Source organism: Esox lucius, chromosome 22 (assembly GCF_011004845.1).
Source record: "Esox lucius isolate fEsoLuc1 chromosome 22, fEsoLuc1.pri, whole genome shotgun sequence".
NCBI classification, from domain to species: Eukaryota; Metazoa; Chordata; class Actinopteri; order Esociformes; family Esocidae; genus Esox; species Esox lucius.
The window spans coordinates 18,370,225-18,387,974 of record NC_047590.1 but is presented as its reverse complement, the minus strand read 5'-3'; the positions used below and the strand labels follow the sequence as shown (position 1 = coordinate 18,387,974).

At 43.6% G+C, this 17,750-nt stretch overlaps 1 protein-coding gene across 12 annotated transcripts in view; it reads left to right on the top strand.

Moving 5' to 3' along the window:
• Window positions 1–17,750, top strand: part of itsn1 (intersectin 1 (SH3 domain protein)) — a 50,878-nt gene that overhangs the window by 30,213 nt on the left and 2,915 nt on the right. For 6 of the 12 annotated variants that reach the window (XM_034289879.1, XM_034289876.1, XM_034289874.1 and 3 more), the window contains 18 exons: window positions 1,272–1,582; window positions 1,686–1,860; window positions 2,259–2,464; window positions 2,966–3,048; window positions 3,225–3,436; window positions 3,583–3,750; window positions 4,568–4,766; window positions 6,657–6,851; window positions 10,950–11,071; window positions 11,227–11,333; window positions 11,653–11,836; window positions 12,090–12,188; window positions 12,423–12,590; window positions 12,735–12,947; window positions 15,528–15,649; window positions 15,731–15,813; window positions 16,782–16,865; window positions 17,538–17,711. In XM_034289879.1, coding sequence (XP_034145770.1) covers window positions 1,272–1,582; window positions 1,686–1,860; window positions 2,259–2,464; window positions 2,966–3,048; window positions 3,225–3,436; window positions 3,583–3,750; window positions 4,568–4,766; window positions 6,657–6,851; window positions 10,950–11,071; window positions 11,227–11,333; window positions 11,653–11,836; window positions 12,090–12,188; window positions 12,423–12,590; window positions 12,735–12,947; window positions 15,528–15,649; window positions 15,731–15,813; window positions 16,782–16,865; window positions 17,538–17,711 — 2,905 coding nt within the window. Of the gene's footprint in view, window positions 1–1,271; window positions 1,583–1,685; window positions 1,861–2,258; window positions 2,465–2,965; window positions 3,049–3,224; window positions 3,437–3,582; window positions 3,751–4,567; window positions 4,767–4,874; window positions 6,108–6,656; window positions 6,852–7,725; window positions 10,395–10,949; window positions 11,072–11,226; window positions 11,334–11,652; window positions 11,837–12,089; window positions 12,189–12,422; window positions 12,591–12,734; window positions 12,948–15,527; window positions 15,650–15,730; window positions 15,814–16,781; window positions 16,866–17,537; window positions 17,712–17,750 lie in introns of those variants that run through there. The other 6 variants (XM_034289880.1, XM_034289881.1, XM_034289873.1 and 3 more) reach the window with 3 other exon arrangements.

The following is a 17,750-nucleotide window of genomic DNA, read 5'->3' as shown; positions in this document are numbered from 1 at the left end:
CGCTGTTTGTGGTGGAGGTAAATTTAATAAGAAACTTTAGTCAACAGAATTCTTAATGGTGGCTAGCAAAATATTCAAACTTGGCGTGACGTTAATGTGTGACAAAGTGACACTGGTGAAACATATAGCACTGTGGTGTAATGGTTAAAGACACAGTCCCCTCTTGTGGGAGACCCAGGTTCGAATCCAGTGAGGGTAACAACATTTATTGCTAAATTGCAGGCTGGCTGAACTGGGCTGTCCTGGTTCCTTTTCTGGTTTATAAAAGTTGAACAAAACGTTTTTCATCGTTATTCATATATGGTACATTTAGTTTGAGTAGAGCATTTTTCAAATCAACCAATTGGTTCAGGAAAATGGTGTGTATTTGGATGGCATCCTTTTAAAAATCCAGAATATTCAGACGCTTATGAGATGGAGGTGCCATGAAATTTAAATGGATGGCTTAAAAAAAAATCTAGGGGAAAACCTGGTGTAAAAAAAAAACTCCATCGAAAATGTGAGGGTTTTCAATGGCCGCAAGAAGCCATCCATTTAAAATGGCTGCAAGAAGTCTGACTGCCGAGATATCTGTAGGAATCAGGCCCCTAAATAGGTGTTTGCATGTATGTGGTTGTCTGTCAGTATATTATGAGGACACACACTTGTTCTTAAAGGACGAATGATAATGAATCATTACAAGAGTGCCTCTACGTCATATACTGGATGAAGCAGCTTGTTAGCTGCAGAGGTTGAGACTGGCATTTGATCCCAATTCACAGAGCGTTCTCTTATCGCAACCATCCCATGCACTTCCCTCTCTCAGCTTCTCTCCACGACCCTCCGCATGCTTGGAAGGTGAGCGGTGATATTGTATTGTGTATCACCAGCATCCATTACAAAATGTGTCCGTCCGCTCTGTTGTATGTTTTCAATCAAGGAATAGCCGACCCATCCCAAATGACTTGGGTCGTCTCTCAGTTGGGGTCAGTTTGATATCTTTTCAGTGAGTTCAGTTCCTTTTCACCAAGGAAGAACAAAGCTATTGTAGCTGGTTAACGCTAAAGTTCCAGTGTGTTAGTCAGTCCCTGAGGGCTGGGGTTGTGGGTAGTTCTCGGCACAGAAATAGAAGTACAGGAAGGTACCTATTGGGATAACCCAGTTCACTCATCACAGAATATTGACTGAATTGGGATTGTCTGTTCCATTCATTCTTGTTATAGTATTTGTCTGGTCCTTGTTGTTTCGATAGAGCAATAGTGTTGGGCTAAATTCTGACCTTGAACCCCCAGGTGGACGAGTCTCAGACAGGCGAGCCGGGCTGGCTGGGTGGTGAGCTGAAGGGGAAGACGGGCTGGTTCCCCGCCAACTACGCCGAAAAGATCCCTGAGTCGGAGGTTCCTGTGAGCCTGCGGGCCAGCGCCGCTGTAACAAATGCCGCGTCCAAACTGGCCTCGCGTCTCACACCCACCACTGCCTCCACCACACCCACGCCACCCAACCAGCCAATGGCCACGCCTCCCCCGCCGACTGCTCCTCCCGCCCCTGGCCCCGCCTCTTCCTCCTCCTCAGCATCCAGTAATTGGGCAGACTTCAGCACCACGTGAGTGACCGCTTCAGACTTCCTTCAAATCAACCTTCAATGTAATGAAAGTGTTCTTCAGTGTCTTAGTTATTATTGAAAGAATAATTTGATTTTTGATCAGATGGCCGTCCACCAGTTCTGTGGATAAGACTGAGACCGGGGAGGGCTGGGACGCATGGCCCACACAACCGTCTCTCTCTGTGCCGAGCGCCGGGCCTGGAGGCCAACTGCGCCAGCGTTCTGCCTTCACCCCTGCCACCCTGACAGGCTCCTCTCCGTCGCCAGTCCTGGGACAGGTACATTAGATTTAGTTTTCAGGTACATTAAGTAGATTTAGTGCAAAACAAACACTGCTCATCTCCCTTGAAACACTGCCTGTGGTGTTGGCAGCATCGTGTTATGGGGATGCTTCTCATTGGCTGGGACTGGCAGATTTGTTCGGATTGAGGGCAAATAGAGGCAAATATAGGAAAATTAAACAGTAAACCAGCATAGTCTGCATGGGACCTTGGACAGTTTACCCAGCCAAGGCTACACGGAAGTGGTTAAAATACAGACACTGGGTTTTCTGGAATGGTCATCCAATTAGTTACCTTTTCCTTTTCTGTCACAGTAAAACAATATATTGCACCTTAACTCTGCTTGTCTGTCCATCCCTCATATATTTCTTTTGCCATTTATCTCTTTTCTGCAGGGTGAGAAAGTGGAGGGTTTGCAGGCTCAAGCTCTGTACCCGTGGCGGGCCAAGAAGGACAACCACCTCAACTTCAACAAGAGCGACGTGATCACGGTCCTGGAGCAGCAAGACATGTGGTGGTTCGGTGAGGTGCAGGGCCAGCGGGGCTGGTTCCCCAAGTCCTATGTCAAGCTCATCTCTGGCCCTGTACGCAAGTCCATGAGGTGAGGAGAATAGGGATGAAACTCTCCCTCCCCTAAGTCCCATTTATCAATGACTTTTTATGTATAGTAATTATAACATGTTCCACATTATTACTAATCCATGAAATTCTCAAATCGTTACAAAAAAGACCTTTGTGGTTATTAAGTTATTAAGCAAGGACATCCTGCAAAACATAGTTGCCAAATACTCTTTCTGCAGGTTTACCAACCGGTAGGTTCAGTCTAACCCAAATCTAACATGCCAGTTCCAGCCGGTTAAAGATGTACTTGTAAAACTGGTGCTGTTATGCCAAAACAGGGCCTGAAAATGATGTACTATGTCAAGTGATTTTATGTCCTCATGTTATCAAAACCACTCAGTTTCTAAGGGATTCCACCTATAGATAAATGGATTCACATAGTGAAAAGGCTTATTATGAGAACCTCAGTGGTCGGTTGCGTATGCCTGTCTGCCTCATTGTTATATCAGCTACCATCTGACTCTGTGCTGCCACTCTGCAGCATTGAGTCTGGCTCGTCTGACAGCCCCCCCAGCATGAAGAGACCCACCCCGTCTCCCACCAAGCCCATGGACCCAGGAGAAGGTACAAACGCGCACACAGCCCAGAATAACCAACCAACTGAATACCTATGCACTCCTAAACCTAGGGTGCATGCATTTTAGGACTGCAAAAGTACTTGTTGAAAATGTACAATGTAATACAGGGCACCTACAGCTCATCGTGGAACACAGCATTTCCCATTTACTCTATCCCTTTAGATCAAACCAGGTCAGAGTTGACAAATATCGGTTTGTGTTACCCAGAATACATAGCCATGTACACTTATGAGAGCAACGAGCAGGGCGACCTGACCTTCCAGCAGGGCGACGTCATCGTTGTCACCAAGAAAGAGGGCGACTGGTGGACGGGCGTGGTCTCGGGCAAGACAGGGGTATTCCCGTCTAACTATGTCAAACCCAAGGACTCTGAGGTAATAAAATAAAATCTACCACTATAACCAAATTCTCTCATATTGTAACCAAGTGTTCACCGTGAATGTGGAACATTAAACCGTGTCTAGTTACATTTTACCGGGAACACCTGCCCTTCCAGTAATACCAGCTCTCTCCCCTCCAGGGACTGGGGCCCGCGGGGAAGACGGGAAGCCTGGGGAAGAAGCCAGAGATAGCCCAGGTCATTGCCCCGTACACGGCCACGGGGGCTGAGCAGCTCACCCTAGCGCCCGGCCAGCTCATCCTCATCCGGAAGAAGAACCCGGGGGGCTGGTGGGAAGGAGAACTGCAGGTCAGACCACCGCGTCCCTCAACACTTCTCAATATCTGTTTCATAGGAGTTGTTGAAATGCTGAGCTGTGTTTATATGTAGACACGTGCCGATAAATGAGCTCATGTACAGTGCCAGTCAAAAGTTTGGACACACCCATTCATGTGAACTTTTCACTGGTCCTGTCTATTGTCCAATAATGTAAATAATAATTTGTATATGACAATAAGGCTGTGCATTTTGAATACTGATTAATCTGTTTGATTACTACAGAAAACATTATTCCAGTGTTTTTTTTGTTTTTTGATTCAACACAGTTTTACATTTTTAACTATTTAAAGCTCCATTCAAAAGAACTTGAGATATCACACATTTATTGTTTTAGAATTCATCCAGAATTCCAGGTGTAATATGTGGACACTGGGAGAAATGGGCAATCGTGAGAAAAAGATGATAGAAAGGGTTTGGTGGTACTAACATTGTCATCAATGCATCTCTTACTCATGATAAAGGGCTCCCACTTCAAAACACATGCCATGAAGCCAAGCTAAAATGAACTCTCTGTAATGTAGCCAAAGGCTCACTTGTTTTAGGTTAGCATATTGTCTTGAGCCCTCTTCAACCTCATCAAGGCTCCAGTGTGTCTTCTTAGGTTGCCCCGCACCTCTTTCCGCCAACTCTTTCCACAGTCTTCAATTTAAAGTGCAGAGGAATTGAGTTGTACATGTCCTTCCACTACTGTTGCCAAAGCCTCTGAAATGTTGTCAGTGTTTCTTATAAAAATCACCTTGCTGTGCCTTTCTGGTCCTCATGCTTGTAAGTCCTCTCATTGGTCCAGGCCCGGGGGAAAAAGCGTCAGATTGGCTGGTTTCCGGCCAACTACGTGAAGCTCCTGAGCCCCAGCACCAGTAAGACCACACCCACAGAGCCCACGCCCCCCAAGCTGCCTACGCCCAGTGCAGGTAGGGGCCAGGAGCAGGGACCTGACGGAGGCCCCGCTGGGCCTTGGGGCCCCTCCTTGACTCAACATATGACGGGTACTAACATTGCTTGTGCAGCCATTCTGTGAAAATTCTACTTACGGTGCAGCCTGTAATTATTGGGACAGTGATACAAGTTTTGTTTGTTCTGGCTTTGTTTTTCAGCACTTTGGATTTGAAATGATACAATGACGATGGGGTTATAGCACAAACCGTTAGTTTCATACATATTGAATAAACCATTTAGAAATAGCTGCACATTTTGCACATAGTCCCCCCCCCTCTCCAGCAAGGTGTGTGTATTTGGCCATTTGGCTTAACAGTTGTCTTTATTAGGCACCTGTGTTTGTTTGCATCATTGCATGTACATCTGAGCTGTTAATGTTTAGTCACTTGTATACGAAGAAGAAAGACCTGCATATGACCTGGTTGACCAAGGAAGCCTTCTACAGAACCAAAGAATGCTCACCATGATGATGAAAAAACAACAAACAACTGTCAGACAGATCAGGAACAGTTTTCCGGGGGTAGGCGTGGATGTGTCAGCCACTACTATTTGCAGAAGATTTCACTGGCCATACTATAAAACACCAGTTAGTCTCAAACAAAATGGCATGAAAATGTTCTGGAAAATGGTATTGTGGACTGATGAGACATATTAACATGTACCAGAGTGAATGCAAGAGGTACGTTGGTGAGAAAGTTCCGCTCCACACTTATCTGTGAAACAAGGTGAAGGGGGTGTTAGGTATTGAGCCTGTTTGGCTGCCACTGCTACTGGCTCACTCATCTTCATTAAAGATGAGGGCCATAGATGGATGAATTCTGAAGTGTTTTGAAGATCCTTGTCTTCTCAGATACGTCCAGATTCCTCAAAACCCATTGGACGCCACTTTGCCCTGCAGCAGCACAGTGACCCCAAGCACAACACTCAACCAAGGTGTTTTTTAGGGCCAAGGGGTACGTTCTTGACTGGCCAAGTCAGTCACCTGATCTGAATCCAATTGAGCATGAATTTTACAAGCTGAAAACAAGACTGAAGGAAGGCAGAAATGCCCTGAAACAAACAGGAACTGAAGATGGCTGCAGTTCAAGCTTGGCAGAGCATCACCAGAGAAGATACCCACCATCTGGTGTTGTCTATGGGTCACAGACTCTAGGCAGTAATGAAATGCAAAGGAATTGCAAACAAATACGAAATATGAGAATTGTATTCAAGGTTATGTTTTTCTCCTAAAATGGGTGGACCATCTTTGCATATAAAGGACTATAATTTATGAATATAAATGCCCTCAAATTAATTCTGAAAATCTGCACTTTAAATCTCATTTTAAATCCCAGGTGCTGGATTACAGAACCAATACAAATAAATGTATGATAATTATGGACTGCACTGTATAATAACATTCTTGATAATTACATCATTTCTTTTTTTAACATAACTTTGTGTCTTTATGACAACATTCTTGTTAAAATAATTTGTAATGCTATAATAACTATAACCATACTATGTAATATTTTGCGTAGTCATCTATTTATTTCCAAAAAACATTTTATGATTACCTTTCCTTATTATAACAATCTTTCTTGTTGCTGTAATATTCTTTATATTAACTTTCTGTAATAAAGGACTGTGTGGTAAAATAATACTGTAGTAATTGTATCATAGTGCGGTCCTTTCCAGAAACAACCACTAGCCACTTAGTAGCTTGTTTAAGTTTTAGGGGACTGGGTAGGTCAAATATAGTAACTCTGGTTGCTCTGATAGTAGCTCTACCATAAGCTTCGGTAAGTTGTATGTACAATTCCCTGCATAGTAACTTTTATAATACCCATCCAATCCTTTCAGACATTTTTGGGCCTTGTTGGACATCAACTCCATTCCAGTTGGTGACTGACTCTCCCCGTCATTCTTCTGACTCGCCCTTCATGTCTTTCTGTCTCCAGCAGTGTGTCAGGTGATTGGCATGTACGACTATATGGCCCAGAATGACGACGAGCTGCCATTTGGCAAGGGCCAGATCATCAACGTGTTGAGCCGGGACGACCCTGACTGGTGGAAAGGCGAGCTGAACGGCTCAGTGGGCCTCTTCCCCTCCAACTACGTCAAGCTGACCACAGACACCGACCCGAGCCAACAATGTGAGTACAACACACTGCTGCCCAGGTCTCTGTTTCTATTTTGTCCATACACACAAACACACACACTTGCATGCATGCACACACGTGTCTCCTTCTCACACAACTACATCAAGCAGTTTAGGAACACGCTGCACCATTCTCTGGCTCTTAAACAGAAATATTATCGAATCAACACACAACAGTCAATAGATGCGCACACACACCAACGCAGGTCAGAGTCTGTACTGTGAATCCATTCCTTTGTATCTCTTGCAGGCAGATGCGCGTGTGCGCACACAGACGCATGCACACACAGACGCACACGCACAGACAACATGCACACACAGACCCACTGACACTCTCCCATGTTGATTCCTGCTTTGTATAGATATGATTTTCTTGTATCCTCTCACTTTCTTTGAATACCTAATTCATTTCAACTAAAACCCCTGGAAACCTCTGGAATCAAATCAAATGCGACAGTGTTTGACAAGGGTGTAATCTATAGGCAATCGACCATACTGATACCTCTGGGCCCCTCTTTGAAGACCTTTCAGATCATGCATCATCCTCAGTTCAATAGATGTGTGTGTATCTGTCTGTGTGTATAGTCTCTCCTCCCACCACACTAATCTGTCGTTGTCCTGCGATGCCTCATCCTTCATGTAGCGCATGATCAATCTCCACCTCCATCTGTTGTGCCACTCGCATGTTGTCCCGTGAACATCATCCGCCACCGACGTCCATCTAGTCCTCCTTGCTCGTCTACTTGCACATGTTTTTTAATTTTTTCCTTTTTTGTGTCACCCCCTCCGTTGGTGTTGTCTTGTTGGTTTGTTTCCGTTTTTGGTTTTCCGTTTTTTGCTTATGTGCTGTGTTCTCCTCCTCTTTCTAGGAATCATATGTTGCCCATTTCCCACTCAGCCTTGAAAGTCCTCAAAGAGACCCACTATCCCCTAAACACTGCCCGCGGGATGATGGGAGATGCAGCCACCCCGATCATGTGACTGCCACATGATTGCCACCTGGCCTTGTGGGCTAGAAGAGTCAAGCTGCCGAGAGCAGGCCATTACCTCCTTATATTCGAACTCTTAGACGCACTCGCCAAAATTGCCAAGCAACTTCTTTCATCCTACACCATATCTTCTTTAAAAACGATTTACTTAAAAATGGAATGTTTTTAATTTTGATTTTTTTTTTGTGGAAATTTGAAAGAAAAAGAAAAATACTTGAAATGATCAATTAATGGGAGACTGGATAGTGGGTCCTTTTGTGGCTTTCTGTGAACTCATATTTTTTGTCATCCTGCCCTTTTTTTAACCCATCAGCATCGATTCGGTTTGGCTCATCAGTCAAATGGACGCCATTTGATGTTAAGCTCCTCCCTGTCCTCCCTTACTAACCCCTCCCAACTCTCCCCCGTCCAACCCACAGCTCCACAGAAAGACCCACTATTCATGACACAGCATCAGAGGGGGCCCCCAAGGAAAACCGGTGCCCGGGCCCAAAAGCCAATCCCTTTTGTCCATATCCCCTTTTAGTTGCAGATTGGAAGGAAAGAGGATAGGTGTAACCATATTGCTTACACCTTACAGATCTGCACAAACCAGAGTGGGATGGGGGATTGGCAAACTTGGATGGTCATCGGACAGGGCCCCGGGATTGGTTCATCATGAGTAAGCTGCCCCATGGGAAAGTCTAGGTTTTCAAAGGTCACCAAAGCCCATGGGCTCACGACGTAGGCTGGAGGGAGTGATTTTTAAACATACTGTAGCGTACACCCAGATCTCACCTGCTCCAAAGCAAGCTTACAGTGGACACACCTACCTATGTTCTTATATTCACACCAAACATTCTTTGTACGAATCTTACTGTTTCAAGGTGCTGGGGCATCGACTTTGCTGTAGCGTATTGTGACATTGGGTTTTGATCGACACAAACCAAATAGCGCACAGCCGCCACAGAAGTGGTGAGGGTGAGGTACCGTCGTAAAACCACATGCACAGGCTTGTAAGCGTGAGAGAATAGCACACGCAAAGTAAGGATTTCATCATTCTCAAACGAGTTAATTCTTGTCTCCTCAAACTGTATTTTTCACAGAGTAGAAGGAGTGGCTATTTGTTGTATTCCTGAGTTTCCTGAGTTTGTTTACATGTTTTCTCCTTGATTTATGTCAATTGAAGTCTGATGTGTAACTGCTACATGAGTCGGACAGCGCTATATCCCCGGTCACTATAAGATGACCGTCTATTTTTATAAATATGAATGCAATTATAATGCATAGTGTTTTAAATATATGTGGTTATGTACTATTGACATTGTTTTCCTCCTCCTGACATGACTTTTAACAGTTCATGCAGTTGCCCGAATTAAAGGTATATTGCAACGTTTTGGCAATTAAACACTTTCCTATTTTTCTCCCCCAAAGTCAGACAAACTAGTTTGTGTGTCTTTGTATGCAGGTTGAAGTACGTTTAAGATTGTTTCTGGAGCCATTCTTGAGCATGCTTGCTGTTCTTGTAGACTTTCATTAATATCTAACTCTAGTTGGCAATGGCTTCAAAAACTACATTCGACTTCCTTCCGACTGTGGGCAGAGACATACAAATGTTTTTCATGTGTTTATCTGAAGTTGGCATAATGTTGCACTAACCCTTTAAAACACTGAAGCAACAACATGTCTATTTAGTTTTTCCTTTTACTCTGTTATTTTGCCAAGAAAATCCCATTCACAAAAACAAATGTGATTGAACTGAATATGAATTTACTAAACATGATGATAATACCCTCTTGATAATACCTTTTAACAATGTTTACATATTAAAACTAAGACTGGTATTTTATGTAGTCAATTTAACAGAGCGAAATACCACGTTCTAAGGCTGTACATCTATGGCCTTGAACAAGTATTATTTTCAAACAGAAGAAAAAGCATGGCGTCATCCATTTAAAGCAGTATACACACACACACGGTAGTATTGTGCTGGTACCATATCATTATTTGAGTTGTACTTGTTTGTATTTGTCACACAACAGTATTGTAATTTTCTTGTTATTCTAAAACGCAAAGATGGAATTCCTGTATGCAGCCTTTTTATACATATATATATGTATATGTGTGTATATATATGTATATATGTATGTCTCTATATATATATATATGTATATGTATATGTATATGTGTATATATGTTTGGTTTCAGTTGGTTCCACCATATGTGACAGTATTGGCGTTCTGCTGCTCAATGATTGGTTTGTTGGACCTTCCAATGGGTCTTTCAGACCCACCATGACTTACTCGTGTTCGAGAAGCACAAAAAAAATTCAAGTTACCCTTAAAGTATGTACAATACTCTATATGACTATAAACTGACTTGCTTATGGTCTGTTATGAATCAACAACAAATCCAAAATGTAATCGTTGCACTTGGTTGCTGAAGCATTTTTCTCAAATGAATGTATAAATAGAAAAATGTATACAAACGATTAATAGCTTTAATAAAAGTGTCATGCCGTCTTTAATATAGAAAATGACGTGTATAATGATTAAAAAGCGTAATGGCAACAGACTTGTGTGTTTCCTTTACTGTTATAACATAGGTTTAGGTTACTTGAGCGACAGACTGACCACTCAGTACATAACCAAAAGTGTTATTTTCCTTTTGTGTGGTCAAGTGGAAAATGTTTGCGCCAAGAGTGTAAAGAATTATTTACATGATAAATCTAGGAACTGTGGCTGACTTCTTTATAGGGAAACCTGTATTTAATTTTGGGGATATTATATTTATTAATATTAAGTTTATTATATTTCAAGGCTTCGGTTGTGAGTCTTTATAACCCTCTCAATACCGACAGTCCCAGGGTCCAAGAGTCTTTATAACCCTCTCAATACCGACAGTCCCAGGGTCCAAGAGTCTTTATAACCCTCTCAATACCGACAGTCCCAGGGTCCAAGAGTCTTTATAACCCTCTCAATACCGACAGTCCCAGGGTCCAACCACGGCGATGGGCTACTCCTAATGGCTTTGAGGGGAAGGGACATTTTAAAGGGGTGCCAGTGTGGCTGTTGGTGTTTGACTCACCGACGGGGACTGACCCTGGCTGTTGTCCTGCCCCACAGGGTGCGCCGACCTCCATCTGCTGGACATGCTCACCCCCGTGGAGAGGAAGAGACAAGGCTACACGCACGAACTCATCGTCACGGAGGAGAACTACGTCAACGACCTGCAGCTCGTCACTGAGGTAACCACGGCGCGCACATCGATGGTTTCCCCGTAAGTGGTGAGGGGGGAAACCACCACGCCTTGAGATACATTCCCACTCTGACACGGCTGAAAGGTCTGTACACCAACACCTGGAGTGTTCCACGTTAACACTGTCAGTGTCGCCCTCGCCAGGTCTTTCAGAAGCCTCTGTTGGAATCGGAGCTGCTTACGGAGAAAGAGGTGGCCATGATCTTCGTCAACTGGAAGGAGCTGATCATGTGCAACATCAAGCTGCTCAAGTAAGCCCTCTAGCCCCTTTTGGTTTTGTTGTCATGACTGTAGATTAATTAACTATTAACTGCAGTATACTGTATGGTCTTGTGTATGGTATATGTATGTCTTACGCATCAGTAACTCTGTATACAGCTGTTTGTTGAAAAGTACAGGGAGCACCATTTAAAACTGCCAAGATCCTGGCTTGCTAGGGACATTGGATGTTTTCACTTGGTGCCTTGGGAGATCTCCAAAACCTTTGAGGTGGATCACCGTGAAAGCAAGTTATGCAAATTACCTATGGAACTACCAAACCCACCCCTTCTCTTCTGTTCCTCTCACCAGGGCCCTGAGGGTGAGGAAGAAGATGTCGGGCGAGCGGATGCCAGTGAAGATGATCGGGGACATCCTGACGGCCCAGCTTCCCCACATGCAGCCCTACATCCGCTTCTGCAGCTGCCAACTCAACGGTGCCACGCTCATCCAGCAGAAGACCGACGAGGTGCCGGAGTTCAAGGACTTCGTCAAGGTAATGTGGAAATGCCCTAGGGGGGCGTGTTCCCAATGAAGTACACTTCCTTTGATCAGCACGTTTCAGGTTTGCTCATGCGCCTCCGTTGGCCAGCTCTAAAAAGCCTCGTCCACACAGCTGTTCTTGGTTTCTAGAGGGATCACAGCGTCTTTATTCTTGAGACTTTATGATATTTATAGTTGATGTGATCTGAATGGGGCCCATGGAGAATAGTGGTTATGTTCTGAACACTGGTTCTTTTTCTCCACAGAGACTGGCCATGGACCCACGCTGCAAGGGAATGCCCCTGTCCAGTTTCCTCCTCAAACCCATGCAAAGGGTGACGCGCTACCCCCTCATCATCAAAAATGTACGCTAACACACAGTCTGACCACCGCAAACTGAGCCTATACGCACAAACGCAATAAAAGCAAATGACCGAACTGCAAAAAACACAAAATCTAGCGTGCGCACACAGATCCGCGCACAGTCTTCTACATATCACATAAAATGCATCCTCTGACTAATTCTTAACGCATAATTTAACTTGTGCACAAGCGCACGTGCCCTTGGACTTAACTCAATGTTTTGTTTTCCGGCTCAGATCCTGGAGAACACTCCGGAGGCCCACCCAGACCACAGCCATTTGAAGCAAGCTCTGGAGAAAGCTGAGGAGCTGTGTTCCCAGGTGAACGAGGGCGTCAGGGAGAAGGAGAACTCTGACCGGCTTGAGTGGATCCAGACCCACGTCCAGTGTGAGGGGCTGTCTGAGGTAACACACACAAAGTCAAACAGTGTTAGATTGTCATTGTAAACTAATGACCAGTTTTCCAGCCAACTTCTCTGCTTCAGTAAAAGTTAAATGAAATGCAATTGCAGATTTACTCCCCCTTTTTCTTTGGCGCCTTTCTTTTAGCAACTCGTGTTCAACTCGGTGACTAACTGCCTGGGTCCACGCAAGTTCCTCCACAGCGGCAAGCTCTACAAGGCGAAGAGCAACAAGGAGCTCTATGGCTTCCTTTTCAATGACTTCCTCCTCCTGACTCAGATCATCAAGCCACTGGGCTTCTCGGGCTGCGACAAGGTGTTCAGTGCCAAGTCCCATCTGCAGTATCGCATGTATAAAACGGTGAGTCCTCTCCACTTACCAACCAACCTACACAAAGTCTGCCTTCCATTAGATTTACATAAAGCTTTTAGTAATATTGGCAGACAAAGTATTTAGTTGCAGTTACAGTACTTGTGTAATAGCTTGTATAATAGTGTACATTTGCTGTCCCCTCAAAATAACACAACACACAGCCATTAATGTTTAAACCGCTGGCAACAAAAGGGAGTACACCCCTAAGTGAAAATGTCCAGATTGGGCCCAATTAGCCATTTTCCCTCCCCGGTGTCATGTGACTTGTTAGTGTTTCAAGGTCTCAGGTGTGAATGGGGAGCAGGTGTGTTATATTTGGTGTTATCGTTCTCACACTCCCTCATACTGGTCACTGGAAGTTCAACATGGCACCTCATGGCAAAGAACTCTCTGAGGATCTGAAAAAATTTACTGTTGCTCTACTTAAAGATGGCCTAGGCCATAAGAAGATTGCCAAGACCCAGAAACTGAGCTGCTGCACGGTGGCCAAGACCATACAGCGGTTTAAAAGGACAGGTTCCACTCAGAACAGGCCTCGCCGTGGTCGACCAAAGAAGTTGAGTGCATGTGCTCAGCGTCATATCCAGAGGTTGTCTTTGGGAAATAGACATATGAGTGCTGCCAGCATTGCTGCAGAGGTTGAAGGGGTTGGGGGTCAGCCTGTCATTGCTCATGCCCAAGAGGGTTTAGGCAGTGCTGGAAAATAATGGTGGCCACACAAAATATTGACACACTTGGGCCCAATTTGGACATTTTCACTTAGGGGTGTTCTCACTTTTGTTGCCAGCGGTTTAGACATGAATGGCTGTGTGTTGTGTTATTTTGAGGGGACAGCAAATGTACACTTATATACAGGCAGTACACTCACTACATTGTAGCAAAGTGTCATTTCATCAGTGTTGTTACATGAAAATATGTAATTTAAAAAAATGTGAGGGTTGTACTCACTTTTGTGAGATACTGTATATCACAACAAGCTAGCCTCAACGCTTGGTTTGGATTTTTCAGAGATCTATCATATCCTGCCTGTGGGATATACATTCTATATATGTGTCCTGGACTAGCTTTCTATGTTTAGCTAACTGGATTACAGGTTGGACATTCTCGCAAACTTTATACAAATTCTGGTTCAACTTCTCATTTTTCATAGCCAATTCTGTCTGTGATGCACTATAACTAGAACCAAGTCTAGCAGGGCTCTACATTGCAACAATATCATTCTGATATCCCCCTAAACATTTTGGTGTGGAAATTTGTAAAATAAAGAATTTGCTCATGTGCAAGTGCTGATTTCCACCTCAAAACACCAGCCAGGAGTCTGTTTTATACTACTCTGCATAAATGAAACAAATTGCCTAATGTAGAAATAAAATGTGTATCTCCTCTTGTTGCACATGCTTCATTGACGCTGTCCCAGCTGCAGTGATATCATATAATTTAACTTAGGGAACAATTCTGAAGTAAATGCAGTTTTCACCTGAAGAAACTTAATCCAAGAAAAAATAAACTGAGGAAACTGAATTTGGGAAAATCTACAACATAATTCATAGGACCTACTTTAGAGTAGTTTGTATAGCCAGTTAAATTGACAAAATATGTAGTGTAGTACTTTCTCTTGTACAATAAGGACCTAGGGAAATGTTGCAGAGGGGTGAAGAAATGTACTTAATTGAAAGCAAAAAAAAGGGTACCTGAAACGGTTGAGACTTTTGCAAAAAGGCAGTTATGTTTAGTATGTTTTCAGCTCTCTGTTATTGTCCATCATTTGTGGTAATTGTCATCACTAAAGGCAATTAAAACTGTACCTCAATTATTTGAATTGTGCTCTTATTTATGTGTGCTCATTGTAAAAACAATGTGTAGATCCCTTTCTTAGGCTAATGGTACTGGAAAAATATGGAGCTAACAAGCTAGGTAGTCAGCTTGATTTTTTTGCATTGCTTACCTTTTGAGAAGAAATATGACCAACAGCTTGCTGAGTCCATGTCAGTCTGTGTATTCTTGCATCACTTGAAAGCTCTCCAGAGCTTTGTCCCAACTTCCAATATCTTTGACTCCCAAGGCAACACAACAACCACAGAATAAAACCCCAAAATAAACAATAGAAAATCATTAAGACTGAATCTACAGTGTGACAACAAAACACCTGTACTAAATTCAAATAGCCTTTCCCCAATATCCTTTATAATTAGCATATTTCTGCGTTTGTATGATACCAATGGCTCTTTTAAAGTCCCACCCGAAAGACAGCCTGTAACCTATTCAATGCACCTCTTTTGCCCAGGGCCCTAGGACCACTTTGGCTAGTCAGTTATATGAACAGGTTTGAGAGGAAAGAGGATAAATAGAGTGTGGCTTTGGGCATGCCACCCACCTCCCCAAAGTAAGGCTGTTGTGTCACGTCCAAAACTAAGCCTAATCATTTATTATATATATATATATATATATAATTTATAAACTCCCTGTAGCCAATACCAATGCAAAGCTTTCTCGGTTTGTGGGTAGTCGCTACTGAAGCTCAGGGGTTCCGACCTTGGTTGTGACGTCTGACCTTTGACCCAAACACAGCCCATCTTCCTGAACGAGGTCCTGGTGAAGCTGCCAACGGACCCCTCGGGAGACGAGCCCATTTTCCACATCTCCCACATCGACAGGGTCTACACGATACGAGCCGAGAGCATCAATGAGAGGTACTTACTAACACACACAGCCTGGGCTTGGTCCCAAGGAGGAACACACTTTTGACATTCCCGTTGTCTTCCCGTACGCAGGACGGCCTGGGTGCAGAAGATCAAGGCTGCTTCAGAGCTCTTCATCGAGACAGAGAAGAAGAAGAGGGAGAAGGCGTACCTGGGTAGAACATCCTCTGTCTCTCCTTTCTCCTCTCTCTCTCCCCCTTCTGCGTCTGGAACGACAGCAGCCATACTCTCCTTGAACAGCATCACAGTGATTATCACTATAAATACGTTTCAGTTTTGAACGTTTTTTGCATTGTAGAAGTGCCATGTATGTACTTATTATTTCTCCGTAAGTCACACTCTTCAACCTGTGTTAGAATCTTGATATTAAACTTGTAATAAAAATGTTTGTGATAGTTATTAATAGTGCAGTTTGGATCCACATAAGGATGAGTGACTACTTGGCTGTGACTTATACATCCCCAGTACATGGCATGGTCTTTTTAATGTAATTTCTTGAAAAACATTAATTCTAAATGGCTATCTATAAAGGTTAGGCCTTTTTTTTATGTAAAACATAATGCAGTTACATTGGCAATATTGTCCCCACTGCAGCGTTCCATATGTATTTGAAATGTGTTAATATCGCGACATTTGGGGAATTTTCATTCTTAGTTTGATAAATCGTTTTTTTATTGCTGCAATTCTTAAACAAAATAGGCTTTCCTCTGCGCCCCTTAATTTAATGCCCACCATGTTATGTCCCAGTAATGACTTTTTAGAAAACTTGACATTCTGCAATGATATCATGTTCCCAAAGTAACATACTTTTTATGGTAAGAAAATAAGTGAGAATCTCCCATCTTTACTATCTATTGTTTTTTATTTTCTTGTGTTAGTTTTATGGTTTCAAGCTGAAAACGACAATTGAAACCATAGGAAATATTATTTTGATAATGTATAATAAGTAAAAAAAAAAACGAGAGAGAAATTAAGACTTTAAAACAAATATTGTTTCTAGGCCCTACAAATGTCACTGAATAGTAGGAATGACCAATTTATTTTATTTTAACTTGAAACAAAAAACATCAACTGCTAAGCAACTAACTCTGTCACTGACCATTTCTTTTGCATCCCTCTGCAGTCCGCTCTCAGAGGGCCACGGGCATCGGCCGACTGATGGTGAACATCGTGGAGGGCATTGAGCTGAAGCCCTGCCGCTCCCATGGTAAGCCCAGGCCGGACGTCCTGCCACACAGACTTCACCCCCATGTGAATCTCAACACAGATCTGCTCTTCCCTGACACCAGAGATGGCCACACAACACCCTTTAATGTGTTGAGCTGTGTGCAGGGGTAGAATGATAGCATTAACAAAAGACAACACCCTTTAATATGTGTTGAGCAGTGTGCAGGGGTAGAATGATAGCATTCACAAAAGACAACACCCTTTAATATGTGTTGAGCTGTGTGCAGGGGTAGGATGATAGCATTGACAAAAGACAACACCCTTTAATATGTGTTGAGCAGTGTGCAGGGGTAGGATGATAGCATTGACAAAAGACAACACCCTTTAATATGTGTTGAGCAGTGTGCAGGGGTAGGATGATAGCATTGACAAAAGACAACACCCTTTAATATGTGTTGAGCAGTGTGCAGGGGTAGGATGATAGCATTGACAAAAGACAGGGTGCACATTGTAATTTGAGCACCATGCGTGTTGTGCCGGGGTTTACCCAGCAAACAGTTTAGAAGTCCGGGGGACTATCACACAACCTCCTGACATTCCAGGGACATCCAAACGATTCATTTTGGTATGCGGAGTAGGAACACGGTGTGATTAGCACAGAGGACTTTGAAAGTTTGTGATTTTGCGATCCTAAAGTGCGATCTCTCTTTAGGTAAGAGCAACCCGTACTGCGAGGTAACGATGGGCTCCCAGTGCCACATCACCAAGACCCTGCAGGACACGCTCAACCCCAAGTGGAACTCCAACTGTCAGTTCTTTATCAAGGACCTGGAGCAGGACGTCCTCTGTGTGACCGTGTTCGAGAGGGACCAGTTCTCTCCTGACGGTGAGGCCCTATGCACGTGCACACACACACACACACACA